Source organism: Anopheles coustani, chromosome 2, assembly GCF_943734705.1.
Source record: "Anopheles coustani chromosome 2, idAnoCousDA_361_x.2, whole genome shotgun sequence".
Lineage (NCBI taxonomy): Eukaryota > Metazoa > Arthropoda > Insecta > Diptera > Culicidae > Anopheles > Anopheles coustani.
In genome coordinates, this window is record NC_071289.1 from 7,043,339 (window position 1) to 7,065,701 (window position 22,363).

At 46.3% G+C, this 22,363-nt stretch overlaps 1 protein-coding gene across 2 annotated transcripts in view; it reads right to left on the minus strand.

The window, feature by feature from the left end:
• The window catches only part of LOC131266869 (restin homolog), a 53,157-nt gene that overhangs the window by 5,493 nt on the left and 25,301 nt on the right, over positions 1–22,363 (minus strand). Inside the window, exons 3-13 of one of the 2 annotated variants that reach the window (XM_058269540.1) lie at positions 18,160–18,225; positions 16,380–16,493; positions 14,991–15,047; positions 13,508–13,906; positions 13,250–13,418; positions 12,802–12,985; positions 12,220–12,276; positions 6,172–6,282; positions 1,575–1,685; positions 1,058–1,081; positions 48–165 (exon numbers count right to left, since the gene is read on the minus strand). In XM_058269540.1, coding sequence (XP_058125523.1) covers positions 48–165; positions 1,058–1,081; positions 1,575–1,685; positions 6,172–6,282; positions 12,220–12,276; positions 12,802–12,985; positions 13,250–13,418; positions 13,508–13,906; positions 14,991–15,047; positions 16,380–16,493; positions 18,160–18,225 — 1,410 coding nt within the window. Of the gene's footprint in view, positions 1–47; positions 166–1,057; positions 1,082–1,574; positions 1,686–5,225; positions 5,893–6,171; positions 6,283–12,219; positions 12,277–12,801; positions 12,986–13,249; positions 13,419–13,507; positions 13,907–14,990; positions 15,048–16,379; positions 16,494–18,159; positions 18,226–22,363 lie in introns of those variants that run through there. The other variant, XM_058269541.1, reaches the window with a different exon arrangement.

The window sequence follows — 22,363 nt, forward strand, 5'->3', positions numbered from 1 at the left end:
ATTAAGACCTGTGGAAAGCCCTTTCCGACCCGTTTTCCTATACTCACCATTGAGGTATTCATCGGAAATTACCGGCTGTTGATCATCTTTTACTTTCCCTGTGGCGCTACCAGCTAGTTGTGCCTCCAGTTCCCCGATACGTTCCTTAAACACTTGCGTTTGTGCCTAATCATGGTGTTAACGAAAAAAAACAACACAGTTTTTAGGAACACTCTTTTGCTACAATTCAACGTCAGAAGTTAATTGTACTCAGCTAAAGTTTAATTATCGAAAGGTAACTACACTACGAAACGAGGTTATAACGTACAGTCGATGCAATATATGAATAACTTCGGTTCATACAATAATTTTGAATGGTTCTTTTTTGTCCATACATGCAACCAAAAGGGAACATACAAGACCGGTACGAAAAGGCTGTTTAAATTGTAACAATACAAAAAAGACAGCACAACAGGCAACAGGTACGTGCAGATACAATTAATTTTGATTCCAAGGAGAGGATTAGTGTTTACGCCATAACACAAAAACAGTAAAGTTCTCTTTGAGACTATCAGCAAAAAACCAAACGTTTGGAATTAGTTTTTGGAGCAAATAAGGATAAAGATATCCAACGGTGTGAATATCAAATTTCGAAAAGAAATAAAATATGTACTGATAATCTGAAAAGAAAACGAATGTATCATGCTTTTAAGTTTACAGAACAGAACAACAAACGAGTCATGACTCGAACGGGCACAAGAAGTTAAGAAAACATTCAAATGCTAGGCGACCAATTACTAAGCACCAATTGTAAATGTAGACCAATCGAGAGCGCGATGCGATCGCCTTCCGTTTGCCAAACCAAGAGGATCGTTTCGATAATAAAAAAAAAACGAAGACACAGTCACAGTGTACTGAAGAAGTTGACTACGACAGTTGGGGCAACAAGTGCATGCAACACAGAAAAACAAACCTAACAAACAAAAATGGATACATTGGCAAACGGAAACGGCGATTGCAAATCGGTTTTTGCCGGCCGGGTTTCGGCTGGACTCTCTCGGGGCTGCATCATACTCACATGTACAGAATTTTGAATTTTTCGCTGAAAATATTACACGAAATGGAGATGGGTGAAATGGATTAGAAATGTCTCCGGTAAACAAGTATGTACAACCGCACATTCGGGGCAAGGGGAACTGAACACACTAAAAAAAAAATGACAACCAGACGTTCGGCCTTGCTAAAGTCTAAACCGATTAAATGAGTGCGAGTGCCGGTTGGACTAGTGTGGCACTATCTTTTGGGTTGAAACTGTCTCAACCCGCAATAAACCGCACGAAATCACACCCAAAGGTACCCCCGGGTACGAGATTGAAGGAGCAGAAAGCACGTAAATAAGTAACTTGAGCGTTACTAATAATAATTTATGCTTCTAGCACTTCATCCCCACAGCCTGGGACCATTGTGAACTTGGCGTTCAAAGGATGACACACGTGTGTCGGTGTGTAGCATACTCGGGAAAGCTTGGGGGTGAACGTGAAGATATAATCCTTTTGCTCCAGGACGTACACAAACGCACAAACGGGACTACTTACGTTCAGCTCCTCGCCGCAGAAGGTGACCTCATCCACGCTGAACTGCAGATCTTCGTTGCGGCGCTTCTCGTCGGAGAGGGATTTTTCCAGCAAGGCAACTTTTTCCTTCAGCTGCGTTGCAGTTGCAGCAGTGATGCATGTGCATGCATGGACGTGAACGGAGGAAAATGGAAAGAACGCAAAAAAAAAGAGCGATGTAAGGCAATCAGGAATGTAAGCATAAATTATGGCCACCCGCATGTAGGCGGAGGAACTCGAGCGTATTTTCATATAAACTGGTGTGGAAACTAAAATTGAGCGCAAACACGAACACGACAGAATCAAATCTATGCCTGGAGGAACCGACGAGGGGAAAGTTTCAATTGGATGGTAGAAAGGAAATGTGGGATGGAAGATTTATTTCAAAATGTATTTTAACACCTGTAAACAAGTCTAGGCTCTGTAAAGTAAAGTGAATTTATAGTTCATTATCATTGGTTTGCGATGTTATAAGTGACATGGTAATATACTTTTCAAACTACAGTCTATCTAATGGAATCGCACCTGGGTTTAAAAATTAGTAAACGTTCATTCAGTATTTTAAATCGTATACGCATAACAGTACCCATGTGTGTTATCCAATTAATATTTTGTATATAGGCCCTAACGAACTAGCCACTCTTTGTTCCATAAAAATACGAATGGTTTGAGATGAAGAATACAATTGGCATCAACCATAAGACGCAACAAGCTATTGTGCAATCGTATCTGACAGTCCTTACATGTGAAATCAATTTAATAGCCTCATAAATTGAGGGGAAGCAGTGATGGTACCACCGAAGATGGCAACATTGTCAACCCACCGGCTTAAGAAGAAAATTGTCAATTTGCATCATGCCTATTTGTGCATGCTTCTTGCGGGTTCCACCGTGACTTTTCACCACAAAAGCTAGTGTTATCATCATAGGCTACATTATGCATCGGTTCGTCGGCAAAATAATGCACCTGCATAAATGAGCCAGATATTCATTCATACTCTTCTCCTACACCTTATTGTACGGCACGATAGTCGAGTTGCACCAGAGCGTTCCGTTTAACGATGCATTCCAGCTGATGCCCCGTCCCCGAACGGCTTAACTCCTGCTGGAGTTAAGTGCAAAAGTGGACCGGAGGGTGGTGAAAACGTATCGACACATCACCCGCTTTCCATCGGTGTACCGGAAAGGGGACACGATGACTAAGAGCACACTGGATGGGAATATGCAATATGCAAAGTGCAATTTGCTAGCTTCTTCCGCCAGTCGGGGGGTTCACTCCTGCGAGCAGAAACTGTGTCCATTCATCTTGCTCCGAAGCGCCGGTGACTTACCGGTCCTCGGGCGGGTGGATGGCAAAAACATGGCGAGGGGACTGTGTTATCCTTTCGTTCAACTCCGAGGAAGAGGAAACCGAGCAGTGGCATTCTTCCGAAAGGGTTAACGAACGCCTCGAAGGCGGAACGCGTGTTCATTTGCATGCATCTACGTCGCATGACCTTGTTTCCGTGGAGTGCTGGGAGTCATGTCCAACGTCTCGAAGATGAAATGGTGAATTTTTCTTTACAACCCCTACCCAACTCCTATCATGTTTTCTTCGGAGTGAACTAAGGAACGCAGGAGTAGAATTGGGTTCGCCGAAACATCCCAACAAGTTGGTCGCATGGGATTCCGGACGGGTCAACAAACTGGCCCACGATGCAGCGGACCCGTTTTCGGGATGAAGTGGATCGGAAGACATATATGCGATCCATTGGGTTTGGGGTTGTAAGATGTACATATTTGTATTTCTCCGGTCTAACTTGTCGTATGACCTTCGTCCGTCCAAGAGGAAACATTCCAAAATGGCAAGTCAACATGAATAAAACCCAACATCTTCCCGATCCACGATCGAGATCGTGCGGGAATGCAATGCCAAAAGCAGACGCTGGCCGATTCTGCCGGAATATGGCCACGAATGGTTGAATCAGTAGACGGCAGAATGGGAAGCACATACAATGGAACACGCTGTCTTCCGCCTAGGATGTGTCACCATGCGACAGCGGGTGGCCATCTCGAAGGCAAACTTTCACATTGTTTTTCACACAACACAGCGCGAAATCCCCACGGGCGACGGGTATAATTGAATCGGAATATTTTTTCCCGATTGGACCTGACAAGCGGAGAACAGCAAATGAACAATTATTGAACACCGGAGGAGTTTGTGGAAGCAAAACGCTCCAGAACGAATCGGGAAGGTAGGAAATATTGAATGAAACTAAAGGAAAGTGACAGAAGAAAGGCATTTCTTCATATAAACATTCAGTACACGTATCATAGTTTTTGAAAAATATACAATTCACATTAGGCTTCTGTTGCACCGGAAATGTGAATCTATTTTCTTCCATTTGCTCCAGGAAACACGTGCCAACAGGATATTGTCGACGTCCGCAAAAGGAAACACTAGGCAAGGTGCTCTGCTAGCAAATCGATCCGACAGTTCATACGGAACACAATCGTCGTGCAAAATAAACTCATCTATTCCAATATGTGTTCCGTTAGGTAAACCATCCGGCTAGAATGTGCCTTGGTGCCATGGTGCTCGACGTTCAGCTTCTTATTGTCTTAGTGTAAGCTGGTGGAAAAAGGATGAGTTTTTTATTTTCTAAAAGCGCTCCAACGTGAGAAACGCAACTGGAATGGGGATATAATCGCAGGAGGAACGAAACCCACCGGAACAGCGTGTCGCAGTGGTCCGTTTCCATTGCACGTCCACCCCCCGAGAGTGGCCGAGTGGGCGAGCAAGGATGTTTATTTTCTTTCTGGTTGGAAATAAATACACTCCCTTCCCGTACTATTTAACCCCTTGGTCTGTTCCAATGCAATCGAAGCTCAATTAACCTTTCGAAGCACTTCCACTACACCCACTTGAACGACGACCAAGGATTTCTTTTTTTGCGAGAACCCGGCAGCTGCAGCTGTTTCCACGAGATGACGCCGGGACATGGTCACCAGAGCGATGCAACGCAGCGAGCCAACGAACCGATACGTAACCGGGAAAGATCCAACCATCCTATGCTCTTTTAGATGCCAACTTCCGGGCATTCGCCGAGCGTTTGAAAAAGCGGAACCATTTTGTCGGTTTTCGTAATGGTTGGGAAAAACGGAGCTAATTTCAAAGCCCATACCCAGACCACCGGAAGACGTCGGTCGCAAATGGACGGAACCAGAACCGGATCCTGCTATCCGACCGGATGGCGATGTAATAAAACTCCCTCCCACTGGAGAAAGTGCTGACATGGTAGCGGCGGGAGAGGAATAGAAATGACGAAACTTTGTTGAGGTCTGCGCTGTATAAAATACGCTGCCACAAAGTCGAACAAGCCGCCAAAGCACTAAAAATCTATGAGGGAGCAATTCCATACAGCGAAACCATGGGAAAGGAGGATATTAGATCTCTATCTATGTATGTAGCTCGTCGCTGGAGGCTGCAAACGTTTACGTGCTGCCATGTTGGTACGGTTGGACTGGAAAACGATAAGCAAATGGACAAACGTTTCATAAAATAACCATAACTAATAAAAAGGTTTGTGTTTGACTGGGAATTGTCATCCAAAAGAAATCCACCTTCTACTAGACGAATAATTTAAAATGTTCACATAAAGCAAGCTGTCTTTTTTAATAGTGTTCGTTTGTTTGTTTCATTTCAACTGTCGCATTTATAAAATGTCGCCATAACAGTGCGGATATTCGCCTTAAAAGCCTTAAACATAGGATCTTATATTATTTCCATAAAAAGCAATCGCAATTGATACGAGGCATCCGTTTCGTTCGTTCGTAGGTTGGGTCGACCAGGGGCGGGGGGAAAGAGTGTCGAACTCAATCAAACAACTAAAAAAGCCGACCACCAGAGTGTGTATTTTATTTCTCCTTCCGCGTGGCGCCTTCTGCGCCATATTGGAACCATTTGTATTTTATGCCTCGTGGTGCCGGAAAGCCGGATGTCGATGTCGTTATGTGTCAGATCGCCATCTCCGTCACAGGAGCATCCAAAAAAACCGTCGTTTTGTGGCCAATCGGAGTTGCCGTCCGTTGAGCTCCCGTCGTCCTCTGCCTGTCAGCTCTATCACGCTTGTAGTCTCTCTCTGTACCACCGCTCTTCCGGGGAACTGGTATACCTAGGCCAGTAGGACATCGTGCAAGATGCAGTGCCGCTCGTGGTTGCCGTGCCAGCCCTGGAACTCACGGCGCAGATCGGCGATACGGAGGGCCCGTCGTCGGACCAGCTCGGCCCAGCGTCCAACCTCGCTGTCGGTGGTATCGCGCTGGAGTCGGGTAAATGGTATGGTTAAATTTGGAACGAAACGCGTATCTCCATCGTGTGGTACAGGGTAAGGGAAAAGAGGTATAGGTCGAGGGACTTTGAATATGATTAGCAAGGTACCGGGTACGTGTTATGCAAAAGTTGGATGGACGGACTCTTTGATTATGTCGTGTTCGTGGGTATTCGCTCTTACACAAAAACACAAAAAAAACCATTAACCTTTTCACCTTTCCGGCCGCGTGGTGCCTTCATACCGTGACACACGTGCCTCCCATATTACCTGTTGGATGTTCTTCTGGTACATAATCGATTGGTTCGCATTCTCCTCACGGTCGATTTCTCGCTCCTGCATAAGCTGCTCGATGTGGTTCTGCTTTTCCCGGAGGACATCCTAAAGAAGGGGTTAAAACAAAATAAAAACAGAAAGAAAGAGAGAAAAAAGAAAGAAAGTATAAAAAACAGACGGTTATTGATATCTTTTGAGGGATGGGAAACTGTCAATACTGCATAGCCTACGCTGTCGGAAAAAATAATTTTGGTCTCTTACATCTTGTTTGGGAGATACTTTTACATCATGGACGTGCCGTATTTATTTTTTGCAAGAGTAACTTGTAGTCAAAGGATGAATCCATCATTCATCAACATAAATGAAACGACACATTTTGGGTAAAGTGTCATGAGGAATCATTCTCAATGCATAAAGTAAATGTTTATAAAAGCATTTCAAACATCGTAGCGAATACGATCAAACGAACAACTAATAAAAATCAGCTGCGCGAGGAAAAGCACGAACAAACGAGTTGGAGTAACGAAGTATCGATGATAAGTAATCAATCATGATTATTTCATAAGAAATTTCAGAGTCACATTTCGAGAATATTCCTGCTTTTATAGAATAAGAAACAGGACAAAAGGATTTCGGATTCGACACAACATAATACCAAGCCAAAGCCATCTTTGTTTGGAAATTTGTCTACACCTCAAGACGCCTAAGAAACGAAGATAACATTTTCACGCGGATTAGAAGCGAGAATCCGATAAATCACAGCGGATTACATAATTGTGCGCATAATTGGGATGCGAAGCAGCTACAACAATAATTCCAACCACGAACGTCTTGCACGAACGCTCCCGGGAAATATCGACCTTTTGACATTATCCATTCGCAACACAGACGATGGTAGGATAAAACGACGATAGAATATGCTAATGTCCTGATGTTTAGTGACTGGGTAAACCTAGCTCACGCCACGCTAGTAACATAGAGCAGAACCTGACGGTTGATGGATGCCGACGGAAAACCCGCGACAAATGGAGCAATTACTATTGGGGACCGAACGAAAATGGGTTTCGTTTACAAATCCGTTTCGTAAACATAGCATTCCACAAAACCGTCACCTTAAGTGGCGTTCAGATATGGAAAACGACGGCGCTTTTCTAAGAACTGCTGCTGCTTGCTGCTCATTGAGACTGAAAAACCATTATCGGGTCTGTCGGAACCTTTCAACTGGCCTGGCCGGGCGTAACGAATGGTGGCGACAAGACACCCAAATTGGAGAAAAGCTACCAGCAGCAGCAGCAGGACACCGTCCCTTATGGATCCCTTCAAGCCGCGGTCTGCGATGCGAAACGGATGCGGAAGGTTTGTGTAACTCACAGGAAGGGCATGGTGGTAAAACAAATAAGCAAAACCACGAGATCCATTTCAACAGACAAACAGCGTGAGGGGTGTAGGGAAGATGAGCACGAGGTCACCAGAAGTTGACAGAAGAGTCCATCCGAAGGCTGCCACGGGGGAACTACCGGATGGAGCACACTCAATTTGTGGACATCTGAAGCTAAATGAATAAGCCATTTTTGCCACCCGCAACAAGTGGAGGAAGCTGGAGGCAGCGCGCGACAACGGGAGGATGTTTCGGATGACGCTAGGTTATTTGCTCTCTGCCGTCTTCGGAATAGAAAGTTAATTGGTCCTTCCGAGGAGAAATCTTGCTCATTTCGGGGCGTTTCGCAAGGAGAAACAATAGTGTTGTGAAGATGCTCCACGAAGGAATAACACTCTAATCAACGATGGTGGTGACTTAGCTTCACAGCACATCCGGAGAGGATACGTGACCGACAGTAGAAAAGGATATTAATCATTGCATGGTCTTTGTAAACCCCTTTCGAGCAATGGATGGATGGCTTACGGGAACGCTTTCTAAACACAATTCCCAAGGAACCATCACTTGCGTAAGCTCCACGCCTTCCTGTGACGTTTCGTGACCAACACAGAATGTTGAAATGACGAAGAACGGCACAAGCTGTTGAGATGTTTTATTTTCTATTGCTCCACAGGCGAGTTAAGCTCCCCGTTTGAGACGCCGCACGTTGTTAGAATGACTAACGGTTTCGGTCCTCACGCCCTCAACAGCAAATCAATCAACTGTTCAAATAACTACTATCGTCATCATCAACTCGGTCACAGAACGACACAAATGTTAGAAGAAATGACACAACGGCACAGGCAAGAGGAAGAGGAACCGGTGATACACCAGTTGAGGAACAGAAAACACCCGCACAACAAACAGACAAATTATGAGCTTTATTTCTTTGGTTGCAAAAATCAATCTCCACTAAAGCTGTAGAAATGGCCACGATCCAATGATGCACCACAGCGTCGTCGGTGTTCCATCGTCGTTGTCTTCCAGTTTGCAACTGAATCGATCGGAACCGCTCGACTGGGGCAAGAGTGGTAAGCCACCATTTGAAGTCGCCTCCAGCAAACGGGTGACTCCCTCTCCAGTAGGCAATATCACCTAAGCTGATCAGTGTGTGTGTCTGTTGTCGCGGGTGAATGAGGTAGATAATAGCCGAAGCTGCTATATAACCCGCCCGCGCCTCTTAGGCGTTCGGAACCCGGTGGCCATCATCGCTAGACCGCGATCCGAACGGTCGACAACGGTCGCTTCCTGCTTCGCCGGAACGCCGTGCCCAAGTTTGGTTGGCGCCGCAGATAATCGCACGAATAAGCATCAAACCCTCCACATCTCACCATGCTCCGGTAATGTCGTTCCTCCTCCGATGAGGAACGTCGCACCCATGTGCGCACCACGATCGTTTCTTAATGGGAGATGGCTAATCACATACCACCTCCGCATCAACCGACGGCGCGGTCTGAGTGTCCTTCAGCGACGACATTCTGACGAGATTGGTATATAAAAGATTCTCCTTCCTCGAGACCAGAGTACATATGAGCAACGCTACGTCAAAGGCAGGTTTAACGTGTCTTTTCGAAGGGTCTTGGCCACTCATTTCCTGCACACCCTATACTACGACGAACGTCAAAAGTCTTCAGCTGTCGTCACCCGGTCCGAAAGATGCTCATCTTCTTAGCAACGCACAAGAGACGTACGTCTGAGTCACCTGTAGAACCACACTTCAAACATATGCAAACTAGGGCCCACCTCCATTCACGAGCCATGCTCCACCCATTCCCCCGAAAAACACCTGCGATCTCAAGTTGCACCGGTTTTGGAAATATTGAACGGTGGTTCCAAGGACCAGCGGGTGCAAACGGATGGTTGTCTTGTATGACCCAACCACGGGGAACAGGTTGTCTTTGCCTAAATGCCGGTACGCCTCTCAACGTGTCACGCTGCGCGAAGAAGAGTTGACAGCGCGCGCATATTTGGCGCGTTGATGATTATCGTTAAAATCCGGGCGACCAGGAAGTGGGACACACTCAGCAATATTGGTTTTCGGTGTACCCAAGTCGTTTATGATCGTCGATCGTGACCTGGGGGAGTGAGGTGGCCAACTTGAGACCAACGAACGAGATAGACAACTTGTTTGCGATCGCTCTACCCTGTCGAGAGCGGGTGGGATCAATTAAATTCTAATTCAAGTATTGTTCACATCTCCCTTTTAAGGCATCCTGAAGTCAGCTGCCAAACGCGCAATAGATGGAGATTCCGGTGCGGTTACAAGATGCCAAAGCAAGTTAAAAATCGTCCAGCAAATCACAAATATAGCTTTTGAATGAAGAATAAAGTAACACATCGCAGATACTTGCAGAACATTAACTCAGCTGTATGCAACAAAGTATCTTAAGTCATTAGGTTAAATAAATAACCCAGGCGGCATATTGCCACAAAGCGAATGCCGCCGCCGCTTCCGATCGTTAGAAGCCGACAAACAAATAGGAGATACGATTGACAGTTCCAGAGGCAATAACAGTATTCTCCACGTCACGTTAAGTATTACGCGAGACTATTTACATCGACTCGGGTCCATTCTAGCGATTACTTGCAAAGTATGTTCAATTAACCAACGACGCTATAGATAGATGGATGACCTGTGGGACTCGCGATGTATTACCTCAGTTCCGATGACGTCCACCCGCGCCGTCCAGCTATAAACTACCCCCCCCCTAGCGGGATCGAGTTCCACAGTGCAAAAAATGCACTTACGGAGAATGTCGCAATGGGCGCAATATCTAATGCATGCGCATTAGTAAGCGTAGTCCGCGTGCACACAACAATCGCGCGATCTTGCGATGACGACAACGACAACTACGACCTTAGGCAGGTTTGGTTCCATAGTCGTTTCTGTTCTACATTAGCATTTTTCCTTCAGCTGTTCAGCGTGCTCATCGTGTAGGTCGACCCATTGGGTTGCACTCGGGATGGGAAAACGGGGCTGATCGATTACAATGGCGTTGCCGCTCCTGCTCCAAGCAACCCGATCCACGCAACGCGCCATAAACCCACTGCTGGACGCGAACAGATACGTGCCGGGCATCGAAGCGTGCGCGCAAGCGTAATCGCTGTCTTACGGGTCTTGCCAGTGGCAAGCCGTTTGTAGGCCTCCGTGTGCCGTGGCCGAAAAAGGAGAACGACAACCGAATTGCCCGTACATGGGGATGGCACTTGATTATATTGGTTCAGGTTGATTGGCAGCCAGAACCCCGGGCGCACGGTCGGTTAGTGGCAAGCATGGCGCTGGGTTTCTTGACATCGACCTGGGAGCATAAGAGCAATCAATATGGCCATTGCAATCAGAAAGCACAATCAATTTTGGTTCATTCGTTGCATTCAGACAAGACACTGGCATATCCAGCTCTCCCATATTGAGTGCATAAAATGATTTCCATACACCTTTGTAGCTGGTTCGATCGCGATGGCATTTTCGGAAAAAGTTCTGGCTACTTCCATTGCCAGCGAAGGTCATATTCTACTTCACCTACTTGGCCCTATTTTTGTTTTCTTTTCCTCCACCTTTCCAGCAGACATGTGCACGTGAAGTTCGAGAACTTCCAACGCGGAGGCACAAATCTGGCGAGCGTCCCTGGAGAACCCGGCCGAAGAAACTCACCCCAAACTGTGGCTGGTAACAATGAATAATGAATCCATGCTCTTATGCTCCGTCATGGTGGACCGGCATCGAAACGCTACTTAACAAATAAACAACGGCTCACCCCACTCCGGACCGGGATCCGAGGAGGGAGGACGGACATCGCGGTGGTCTACTTCATCGTCAGCATTAACTGCAGGAGTTAATGAGAAATTATTGTAGCCGGCATTTCGTTTCGACTTCTCTTCGCGGTGGTCGCGCCGAATCCGGTTCCCAAAGCCGGTCACCCATGACCGAATCCGTCACCATTGACCCTGGATGTACGGGTCACAGTGTCAAGTGCGCCACGGAGCGCCGCGCGTTGGCGTTGGTTGGTTAGACACCGTCTCAGTCCGGTGACAATCCCATCCAAACACTCCACAGCAACATTTGCATGGATAAGCCTCGGGCATCTACACACAATGCGTCGTTTTGATGTTTTCGGTTCTGGTTTACTTCCGGAATCGGCTTTGAATGTTTTGATTATGTCGTTACGTAGGTGGCGCGATTTCTATACTTCTATATAACGTAAAGCATAAATGGTTTAACACGTTGCTTGAACTTTAAATTTATAAAGATCTTGAGGTCTTTATGTTGTCTCTACCAAAGTTGTGTTTGAAAAATATTTACTAATCTTTTCACTACACTGTTGTTGTGCAAAAAATATATACAGCAAACGTCCTGATGTAGTAACAATTTATTTTATGTAGCTCTATTTTTATCCAAAATTACTTGGAATCAAGGTTAGAAGGTATGCCTGCATTGGTTAAAAGGCTGCAGGCGTATTAGTATTTGGCAACGGTTGCGCGAATCATCATACAACTCGGGGTGAACAAAAAAGTACTCATAAACAAACAATACGTAAACCTAACACAACCGACTCTAGCACTGGTGCCGGCTCTAGAGATACGCACAGCGCATTCCGCGGAAAATAAGATCATAAACATGGTCCTACCTGAAGCGAAAAGGAAGCTTTCGGTGTCGACGGAACAGCGCTGACCGTTGATTTCCTCTGCAACAAATGGCACAACGGAGAACAGATGGTATGGTTTTGGGTTAGTGTTGTTGTTTTTTTTTGGGGAGCCAAGTTCCGTCGCATGAAATTCGAGATCCGAACGAAACTCTGTTGGTCTCTGGTTTCATTTGACGGGTTGCGCGATTGGGCTTCGGCCGTTCGTTGTTGTGCTCCTGGCAATGTGCGCTACAATCTGGTGTAACCTTACAACGGTAGGGTGTGTTACGGGGATGAAAAGAAATAAAAACTAACGACAACACCGCTGGAACTGCGGGATGTTACGGGAAGAAGGGATTAGGCTTGACGGCTGTCGATGTTATGGAGCGAAAAGCTCCTGGAAGGGGGAAACAAAGGGTTTAAAGCGCAAAACACCACAAACAAGAACCAACAACGCAACGTGTCACACGAAGAGGAACACTCTGGTGGGGAGGACCACCACGGGGCTCGTGTCTGTTGGCTTTTCGATGTCCGGATGTCCTCCCCGAGTGTGCTCGAGAGTCTCTACCAAGCGGCGAGCGATACCTGTGCGCTCATACGAAGTCGGGACGTTGCGGTGGTTGCAATCGAGCTCATCGTGGCCAGCGAGTTGAGCGACTCCTTCGAGTTGGCCCGGGACAGCCGGGCCGAGGTCTTGCGTGCCGACGGCGACAGGGTGACCTTGGCAATCGGGACGAATATGCCATACTTGGCCGGACACTCGAAGTATCTGCGTTGGAAAAAAGAGAAATCGTGTTAGTAGTCGAATGACAAATTGTTCGAATTTCGAAACCAAACATGACTTCCCATTGAAGGTTGTTTACAAAGTTATAATGTTTTTCTAAACATCACTTTTTGATTTTTTTGAACCGCTAAATACTAGTACTTAAAGTTTTCCTAACGTTCTTCTTCTGCAAACCTAACGCGTCATAACTTTATGAACAACCTGATTGGAGTCAAGTTTGGTCCCAGGCATCGATAAATCAGTACTGACCTCACACCATCCACAGTGCCATCGTTCTTGCCGCTGGCTTCATCCAGCTGCACCCCGCACCACGTTCCGCTGGCGAACTGCGTCTCGCCCAGATACTTCAGTATTCCCGGGCGCGAACCAAACCCGGACGACACGATCACTCGGTCACCGACGTTCAACGAGGCTGCCTCTGCCGGGGAAGGAAGGAATGGGAATAAAATTAACACTTTGCCGAGCTGCACCCTTCCCGCGCCACCTCCTCCTCTCCTCCATACTTACTTCCCCCGATGGCCGGTGATTTGCTGGCATAACTCTGCACGCTGTGCGTCGGCGAAACGGTGCCCGAGCGGGCCGGTGACGTCAGCGAGCGGAAGCTCTGGTCGAGCGGGGTGGTAGCGGTCGTCGAGTCTCCCCCACCGCCGCTCGCCAGCTGTTCACGCGTGAGCCGGGTCAACCGGGAGAAGACGCCCTTCTTCGCCTCGCACTGGAAGTAGCGCTTCCCAGCCACCGAACCATCGTTCTTCCCGTTCGGCTCGTCCAGCACGACGCCGGCCCATTCGCCCGGCGCAAAGTGTGTCTCGCCGATGTAGGCAATCTGGCCCGGGCGGATGCCGCCGACCCAAACGCGCTGGCCGATGATAAAACTGTCCGTGTCGGTCGTCAGCACCGCTCCCTGATCTGCTGGGACCGCATCGGGGAAGGGAAACGAGAGAGAGAGAGAAAAAAACGTATTAGTCACCGGGCGCTTCTGAAAATGCAATTTTCCACCGGCACGAGCCGGCGAGGATCCGGGAGGATGCACCACAGCATCGCTTGTTGAGCGCTGGGTGTCCCCAGGATCGAACGATTCAAGCCACCGAAGCGCGCGTTAATGTTGTGGGCCGACCTCGGCCGCTGTTACGACGAACATTCTTATAAGCTCGTTGAGTTTCTAACGAACTTGTGCGCCTCCCACTCGGGGAAGCGTAATTGTATCACCAGTGCACCGGGTCGTTAGGCAGCTTTATTATTATTTTAACAGGAAACGAAGGACGTTTCCTCAAGAACGGGATTCCACGTAGTTGGGAATGCAATAAGCGGGTTGTTATTATTTTTAAACTAAACGAATCCAATCTAACAAGGACTTATGTAGTAAGACATGGGGAGGTTTAGTATCCTAACAATTTATAAATACCGATAAATCATTTTTTAGATCAAAGAGTTATTGAAACAATAAAATGGATAGTTGTTTCTATTAGTCTGGGGTTTAATAAAGTTGTCATATAACGAACCGGTAACCTTTTTCCACATCTAAGACTGCAATAAACATTACGGGAAAGCCGCATGCACGTGTCTGTTAAGCGACGATGGGCATTAATTAGAGTTGATATAAACGGAACTTCATGCGACGTCCTCAGTCACAGGGCGAGGGACAACTTTTGAAGTGCAAATGCACCATTTCCGCCAACGTCGACTTCTGAAGACCACTTTCACGATGATGACAAATGAGATGATGTCCTTGAATCCTTCTTCTACACAGAATGAAGGGTCGACGAAGAGTTTGCAGGCGAGACAGGAATTAAAAAACAAAACCATCCACTTAAAGCCGTTTTTAAGCCGTTTTGTAAGCCGCGTTGGTTAGGCGAAGGGTGTGTGAGGACATTTTTGAAGCAAAATAGCGCAGGTGAGTGAAAGCTCCCGGGCGAAAATGGTGCTGGTGTGCGAACGCAACCCAGCCCGACAGCAGTGCAGCAGCATCCAGCATCGTCCGTGCACACTTTACCTGAGCTTCTGCGCCTTCCGGTTGCCTCCCAGTAGACATCGGAGCCGGTGGAGGCGCCTGGTTGTGTGTCCCCGGTGGGAGGACCATCAGCAGCATTGTGCATAAATAGCGAGCGTTTTTCCAACCGGAATGAAAAACCGTACATGCAGGGAGCGCGATGATCGTGCGTGTGGGTAGATGTGTGCGTGTACGTGTTTATGGAAAGTAATGCACATAACCGAATCGAAAACATACAGCAACACACAGTGACGAAGGTAAAGGGGGGTGCAAGGAACAAACGACACACACACACACACACGGAGCGGGTGGGATGAGAATACAAGATGGAGAGGGAAACAAAAGAAATAAATAAGTGTCAGCTTTCATCAAACTACACTAAGGGCGAGCTTAAGTTTAATCCTTATGTACTAAATCGTCAGCGCGCTAATTGCTTCCATGAAGTACTAAAGTGGTGATAATGAGGTGCGAAACAATGTTGGCTAAACTGGAACACTTGTGAAACGGTAGCGCAAGTTATGTTTTTGCGCAAATATAATAACAGGTGTTTATGACACGATGGTATCCTCTCGTTTGGTTGAGTCTTTTGCGAAACAGTAGCATATCACTTATTAGAAACTCTATAATATTCTCCTAACTGGTTCTAGTTTATCTTCTATACCTATCTATCTTCTATCTATCTATCTATCTATCTATCTATATCTATCTATCTATAATATATAAAATTTAGCAACTTGTAAGATGTAAGATTGTACAAGCTCAATTTGCATGCAAGTTTTCTATGCACAAATTCATCTAAAACACAGTGACACACAAAACAAACATATCGCGAAGATGCACAAATCAACCAAAACGCAATCCAGAGCTTACTCCGATGGACAAACACGCAGAAACTGAAGGAGATGTTTGATGGACAGTTTTTAACAAGAAATAGTTTCAAAGCTTCCTAACATTGATATGAAGTCGGACAGTACCGATTTCAATGGTTTGAAAAGTGACCCAACTGGAGTTGTATGAATGGATGAATGTTGAATGAATGTTACATTTGACTAAAATTCCGTAATTCACTTCCTAAATAGCGTTCACATAAAAACTACATAATACAGCCCATGTAACCGAGAAAATGAGCTAGTATAATTAAATAGTACCAATAAATCATACAATCCTAAATGTGCTTCGTTACAATATGCGACACATAAATCTACCTCTTGTTAATTTATACTCATAATGAACTATTACATGCAAGACTAAAGATCTAACCACAGTCGAAGAAAGTCCCATTCGGAAACTGACCGCCCCAAAACGCTCTTCTCTATCCGTCACGACTAGTAGCGGAAATGGCCACCTTTCGTCCATTTCCGACCGCCGATGCGATGATGACGTGCTACTTACTCGAAGTCTTGCGATCGGACCGATTGCTCTTGAACCCGGAGTCGGGCGAGTGGGACGAACGGGATGAGACGGGGCGCTCGAACGCCAGGTCGGTTTCGCTTTCTTCGTCCACATCTGCACGTTGCCGCCGGAAGTGTCGGCACAGGGGGGTGGTTTTATTTTTCGTTTTTAGGCGTTTGTTTACGTCGTTCACCGTTACATGTGAGTGTTCGTTTCAGTGGGTCAATCGGTCGGTCGGTCAAATTCGAACCCAGCCAGGGTTAGACGTTAGGGTACACGTCGAAGCAGTTTTCAAGTTAACCAGAACCGGGCCCAGAATTCCCACGCAAACCGTCACAAGCAGGGTTCGTGCCAGGGCAACAGGTGTGCACACAGTTTTCCCCCCGGGCCATCGCGGAGGCACGTTTCGCGTGACAAATGATTGACACATTGTTGTAATTATTATTTTGATTGGATGTTTGTTTTCATTTTTTTTTTTGAATGTCCACAACGTTACGTGAGTTACGTAAACGCCGTAGGATGGTTGTTTTGTTTAGTTTTTCGTTCACGTGGGCGTCCAGCGGGTTTTGTTTTTCATTTGACAAATAACACCGATGATCAAGCACGGTTGTCAAACGGTCATTAGTTAAATGGTTAACCGAATTCATACGCGGTCGAGTTTGTGTGGTCAGATTTGCGAGTAGGAGTTAGTTAAAGTAAGAAACAAGCAGGTGCGAACAAGCAAGCGTAGGATGTAACACATTGTTAGCATTGAAATGGAAAAAAGTGTTAAATAGTAGAAAGTCACAGTAAAACGTGTAGCAAGCACATTGCAGTAAGGAGATGAAGAAATAAAAGACAAAAGAAAAAAAAATAGAGAAAGAAAACATAGATCATGAATAATGTATCAAACACATGCACATATAAAAAAGTTTAAAAATAAACACGTTTCCACTTCAAAACAGAGATACTACATTAAAGTAAATGAGAACGATTAACTACGATGCATAAAATTTGAAGAATGAGGAAATCTGTAGTGAAAAAAAGTCACCTTCTCAGTTTGAGAATACTATAGCCGAACCATGAAAAACAATCTAACTTTGGCCGAGTCCCGGATAAATAATTCATGTTGCTTGTCCTGCATTGAACGGATTGTGCTATGAACCAAATTAAATATGAAAAATAATAAATCTGTTTCAAAACAAAACCCCGTTTTGTGTTTTCAATCGTCAATAAACGCAAATGTTTGATGCACCGGAAAGCAAAACAGCGGGCGCTTCCGAAGCGGATAAAGCCCTTCGGTCCAAAGTTATGCGTTTCGGAAATTGAAAACATCAGCTGTCTCGACAAAAAGATGCCGGATGTTGGTTGGTGGAGGGCTTTGGAGTTGAACCGGTAAGAGCATTCCGATGGGCTACATTTCCTACGCTCATCCTAGAACGGTGCAGAAGTTCATCGCAAGTGCAGACCGAAAACGAGGCCAACGGTTACGCCTGTTTTCTCCCCCATCCCTCCCAGGCGGGCGGAAATGCTGATCGCGTTCGAATGGGTGCGCGCAGTTGTAAAGCAATTCCATCGCTCTTTCCATACCCGTACCTGGGAGAGTATTTTAACCTAATGACAGGAAATTGTGTTTGGGATTAAATCTTGGAGAAAACAGAAAAAAGGGGGCGACCTTTCTAGACGAGCAACAACAACATTTTCTTTTCACCGTTTGTAACTTTGCAGGAGAGTATTGTGATGATCTGTGAAGTGGGGGAAAATAAAGCGACACAAAACAAACAAACGAAAAGCTTCTTACCTGGCAGATGTGATTTGTTGAAATCGGATTCGCTCGGTCGTCTCATTTTACTGTCGAGGGCAGATACTGTAGCGAGACGTTGCATTTTGAATCATCGTCGTCCGTGCAGCCAATGGGGAATTTGGTTTCGGCCGCAATTGTTGTCGTTTCCCGACCGAGAAGACCGTTTTGTTCGTCCGCGTCGTGATTTAATGTGTTCGTGATTAGTTCAATGGCATCCATGCAAACATGAGACATCGGGTGAGTAGAGAAAACAAAAACAGAAAGAAGAAAAAAAGAGAAAAAACACACACAAACACGTAAGTAACACTAGAACTAGAAAACAGCAAAAAATAAAAACAAACACAATTGATAAAAAAAACCACGCAAGCATACGTAAGCAAATGAATTCGATGGTAACACTTGGAAAACAGACGAAACAGACGAAAATTAGTAAACTGGTGTCAATATTTAGTGTCGCGGAAAGTGGATAAATGAGCAAATCACTCACCACTCGCAATGTGCGAGGGATACGCCGAAATGGCAAAGAAAGAGCATATCGAAAAGGTGTGAAAAGTCAGACTCTGTTAACCCACAAAAACGGCAGCACGATAATGGCAAAACAAACGTTTGGGCAACGAAGTTAAGATGTGGCCATGGTGAAGAACTGTCGTAAACAAGAAACGTAAATGGCAAAAGATCAACCTTTGCTCAGTGCGGATCGTTGTTTTGCCGGAAATTTACTTTAGTTAGGGTTACAAAACAACGACGGAGTCATGTTCTACTTTGCATTAGGAAAAAATTGAGTAAACCATACCCTACCCCTTTCTAAACATGGTATCAAGAGTGCATATAGCCATAAATAATATTATCTAAGTCAATGAAAGGGAACCGAAGGAATGCACCTTCCTTCTACGCTTGTCGCTCTTCTAGGGAAACCATAAAATACATCTTTAATAATAACGATACCATCACTCAAGAAGCTTATCTTCTAATTCAATAAAGATTAGGAACAAAACTTCGCCCTATAAATCTCGACCATTATGAACTATATCACCGCCTGCCAGCTCATTGTGGCAGGTTGGATGGCGTGTTGATGGCGTTATAGCACTTACGATGATGTAAGCCTTTGCCCATAATCAACGCTGTGACAGCTCCTATTTTAAAAGACCCACACCGTGTACCATCACGCTGGGGTAGTAAATAATTTTAAGATGGTGTATATTTGGGCGGAGAAGACGCCCCAGCCCGATAGGTGGTGACCGCATACGGGTTACGAGATCAAAGGGATGCTCAGATGGGGTGTTGGTGAACGATTCACCACCATTAGTCACTCAATCCCGGACGGGTTGAGGGGGGTGTGCAATATCGTAAACTATTGTCACGAACCGCTCATAAAGCGGACTATAGTCCTAGTATCTGAACTCAACTGGCAGCAACAGCAGCAGCTGGAGGAGTACCGACCCCCGGGGGGTGCCGACGAGTGGATCCATTTGTAACCGGTGTATTTGACTTGTGATTTGGAGTTAAAATTGACCCATACATCACACTACTCCATCGATCTACCGTCCCCTTTGGAGTTCGTCCCAAGCCGAAGGGTTGTATCTCACATGGGAGGGAAACATTTCAAAAGCTTGTGTGGGTGTTGCTGTCGACGCCGGTGTCAGCACAACCGGACGTACACACAACGACTCCCAATGCGAAGGGCAACCAGAGTCTCCGAAGGTGTGATATACCCTGACCGACCGTTACGACGCCATTGCCAATCGTCGATAAATCGCCATTCTGAGGTAACGAGAACGTGGAGCATGAACACCTCATATTCTACACCTCGTGGTTCGCTAAGTAAGAAAAATGATTTCTGGAACCACCAACCTCCTCTCCGGGACAGCCTTGTCTGTCATGATGAAAAATATTGTTATAAATGTGCTCCAAATCCCAAAGCCCTCCACACTCCAAGAGGGGGAAAAGTTTCACCGTGATTTCACCATGTTCTCCAATGTCGAGTGAACTCATCGGCGGACACCTTCGCACCAGCAAACTTGCGGACAAAATATGACTGATAGCAGCCGAGCTCTAGGTGACTGTCTGATTTCATATAAATTACCATTGGAGCCATAATTCACTGCGTCTCGGACCCGTGCGCGCGTTCCTTTTACGAGCCGTGCCCGGAAAAGGTCGACTTCCGGCGGTAACGGATTTTGGATAGCCTGGGTCGTATTTCACCAATACCAACCACCGATGGTGGGAGGTGAAGCGGGGGTTAGTAAAGGGCTAATCAATCGGCTTAGTATGAAAGTGGGACGACGGTGGAACGAGAGCCGACACATTGTTGTAATTCTAGACCCAATAATCCATGGCAAATAAGTAACGGAAATGGTCGGAGAAAGGGCAAGACAAGGTATCCAAGCCCCCCTGGGGGTGGGTTGGTCGCAAATTGTAGCTTGTTCCCAGCACAGCAGCCTAAATCGCGCCCACCAATGCTGCAATTGTGAACTCTGGTACCGACCCGATCGGTGTCACCCGATGCTGCCTTTGGCACACAAATTCCACCTCTCTCTTTCACTTAACACATGGCTGGAGATCCATCATTGGATGTGCGCCCCAACGGCCATTAGCCTCAAACACACATTCACCAAAAAAAAACTAGCTCCAAAACCAGCTGAAACCAACACGAAATGTGAACCAGAGATTCACATGGGACCAAAAGTATGATATACAATGCCTGCTCAAACTCCAACCCAGACAAGCCGGCTCCGGATGGTCATCAGTCACCGGACGCCTTCGGTTCGGCTACTCGCACTCATCCTCGGCGGGATTCACACACTTTTTCCGAGGCCGCGCTTTCAAAAAACGCACTCGTGGACTCGAGGTGGTACTCGACTCTTGGGGTCGCACTTTGCCCGAGTGTGTCTGTTGTGCGTGGATCTGCCAAAAAAGGGGGCTTTCTAGTTGACAGTCATCAAGTGGATCCGAGTTAGGGGTCCTTGTTTTTTTTCTGCAAAACCACTTCACACATACACACATATATACATAGACTTTTCCTAAGGCAACTAGCAATACACAATCATTCCCATTCCGATGAGTTGAAGTACAGAACTCGCAAGTATTTATTCCCCAATGACATCAGACACCTTCTAACGCTAACGCTAGAACCGTTCACATTCCCCAAGAGAACCTTGCGTTTGGATATATTCTGAACGAAACAGCATCGCAAAAAAAAGCACCAGAAGCTCAAACATTGACCTACCGAGCGCGACCATTTGGACGTGGAACGACCTTAAACAAACAGCCGGACTCCGGACAGCCACCAGACGTTGCCCAGAGAACCGTTGAGTGTTTCCAATGTCCGTCTCCCTGGGAAGCGAAACAAGTTCGCGATGATTGCGAAGGAAATTAACAAGTTTATTGTGCTTCCCAAAGTTCGCAAATCAGAGACCGGGGTGTGCAAATTGTGGCACCACGATTCGTTCCCTGAGCAAATAGAAAACTCGGAACTGGAAGTTTTGTTGTTTGTTATTTCATACCGTACTTTACTTCAGCGATTTTCTTTGAACTTTCTTAACATCTACCACGCGCGACCACCAAAGATCACTTTCATTACTCAGAACTCCTTCAATCGCCCGAATCCCTCGTGAGATTATGGACGGGATCCATTTGCTCGAGCTGGAACTCGTTGTTTTGCTTTAATTAGCTCCGAAACCTTCCGGTGCATCCCGGTGGCCAATAGGCCTCCCGCGCCCAGGGACGCACCCTGTTCCGAAACGCAGGTTAATTAATCACGCCAACAGAGTTCCGGGAGTTGGAAATGGTTCTCCCATCCGGGAAAGTTGCACAACATTTGCATTGTGTGCACTCTGCTGCTCTGCTGCTCTGCCAATCCGTCTGGCATATTTTACCATAATACGGAGCGGAGGCTGAATGCAGCATCAACACAGAATGAAGTAAGATAACACAGATGACTCCTGCCGGCAGAACCTGCCCTAACAAAGCCGATAGGTCACACCGTTCCCTCCCTTGAAACGACATTGATTTTCCATTTCTGTTTTTGCCCTCTCTCCGAGGCTTCTGAGTATCCGATGGCATATGACATTCATCGGGCACCATAAATTACCATCCGCTCAAGCGGTCAAGTCTATGTGTGGAAAGGAAGGAGGAGAGCAACTGGGTGGAAGAGCTCGTGCATACGCAGCTGCAACTATGTGCAATAACTCGTCCTGACCGT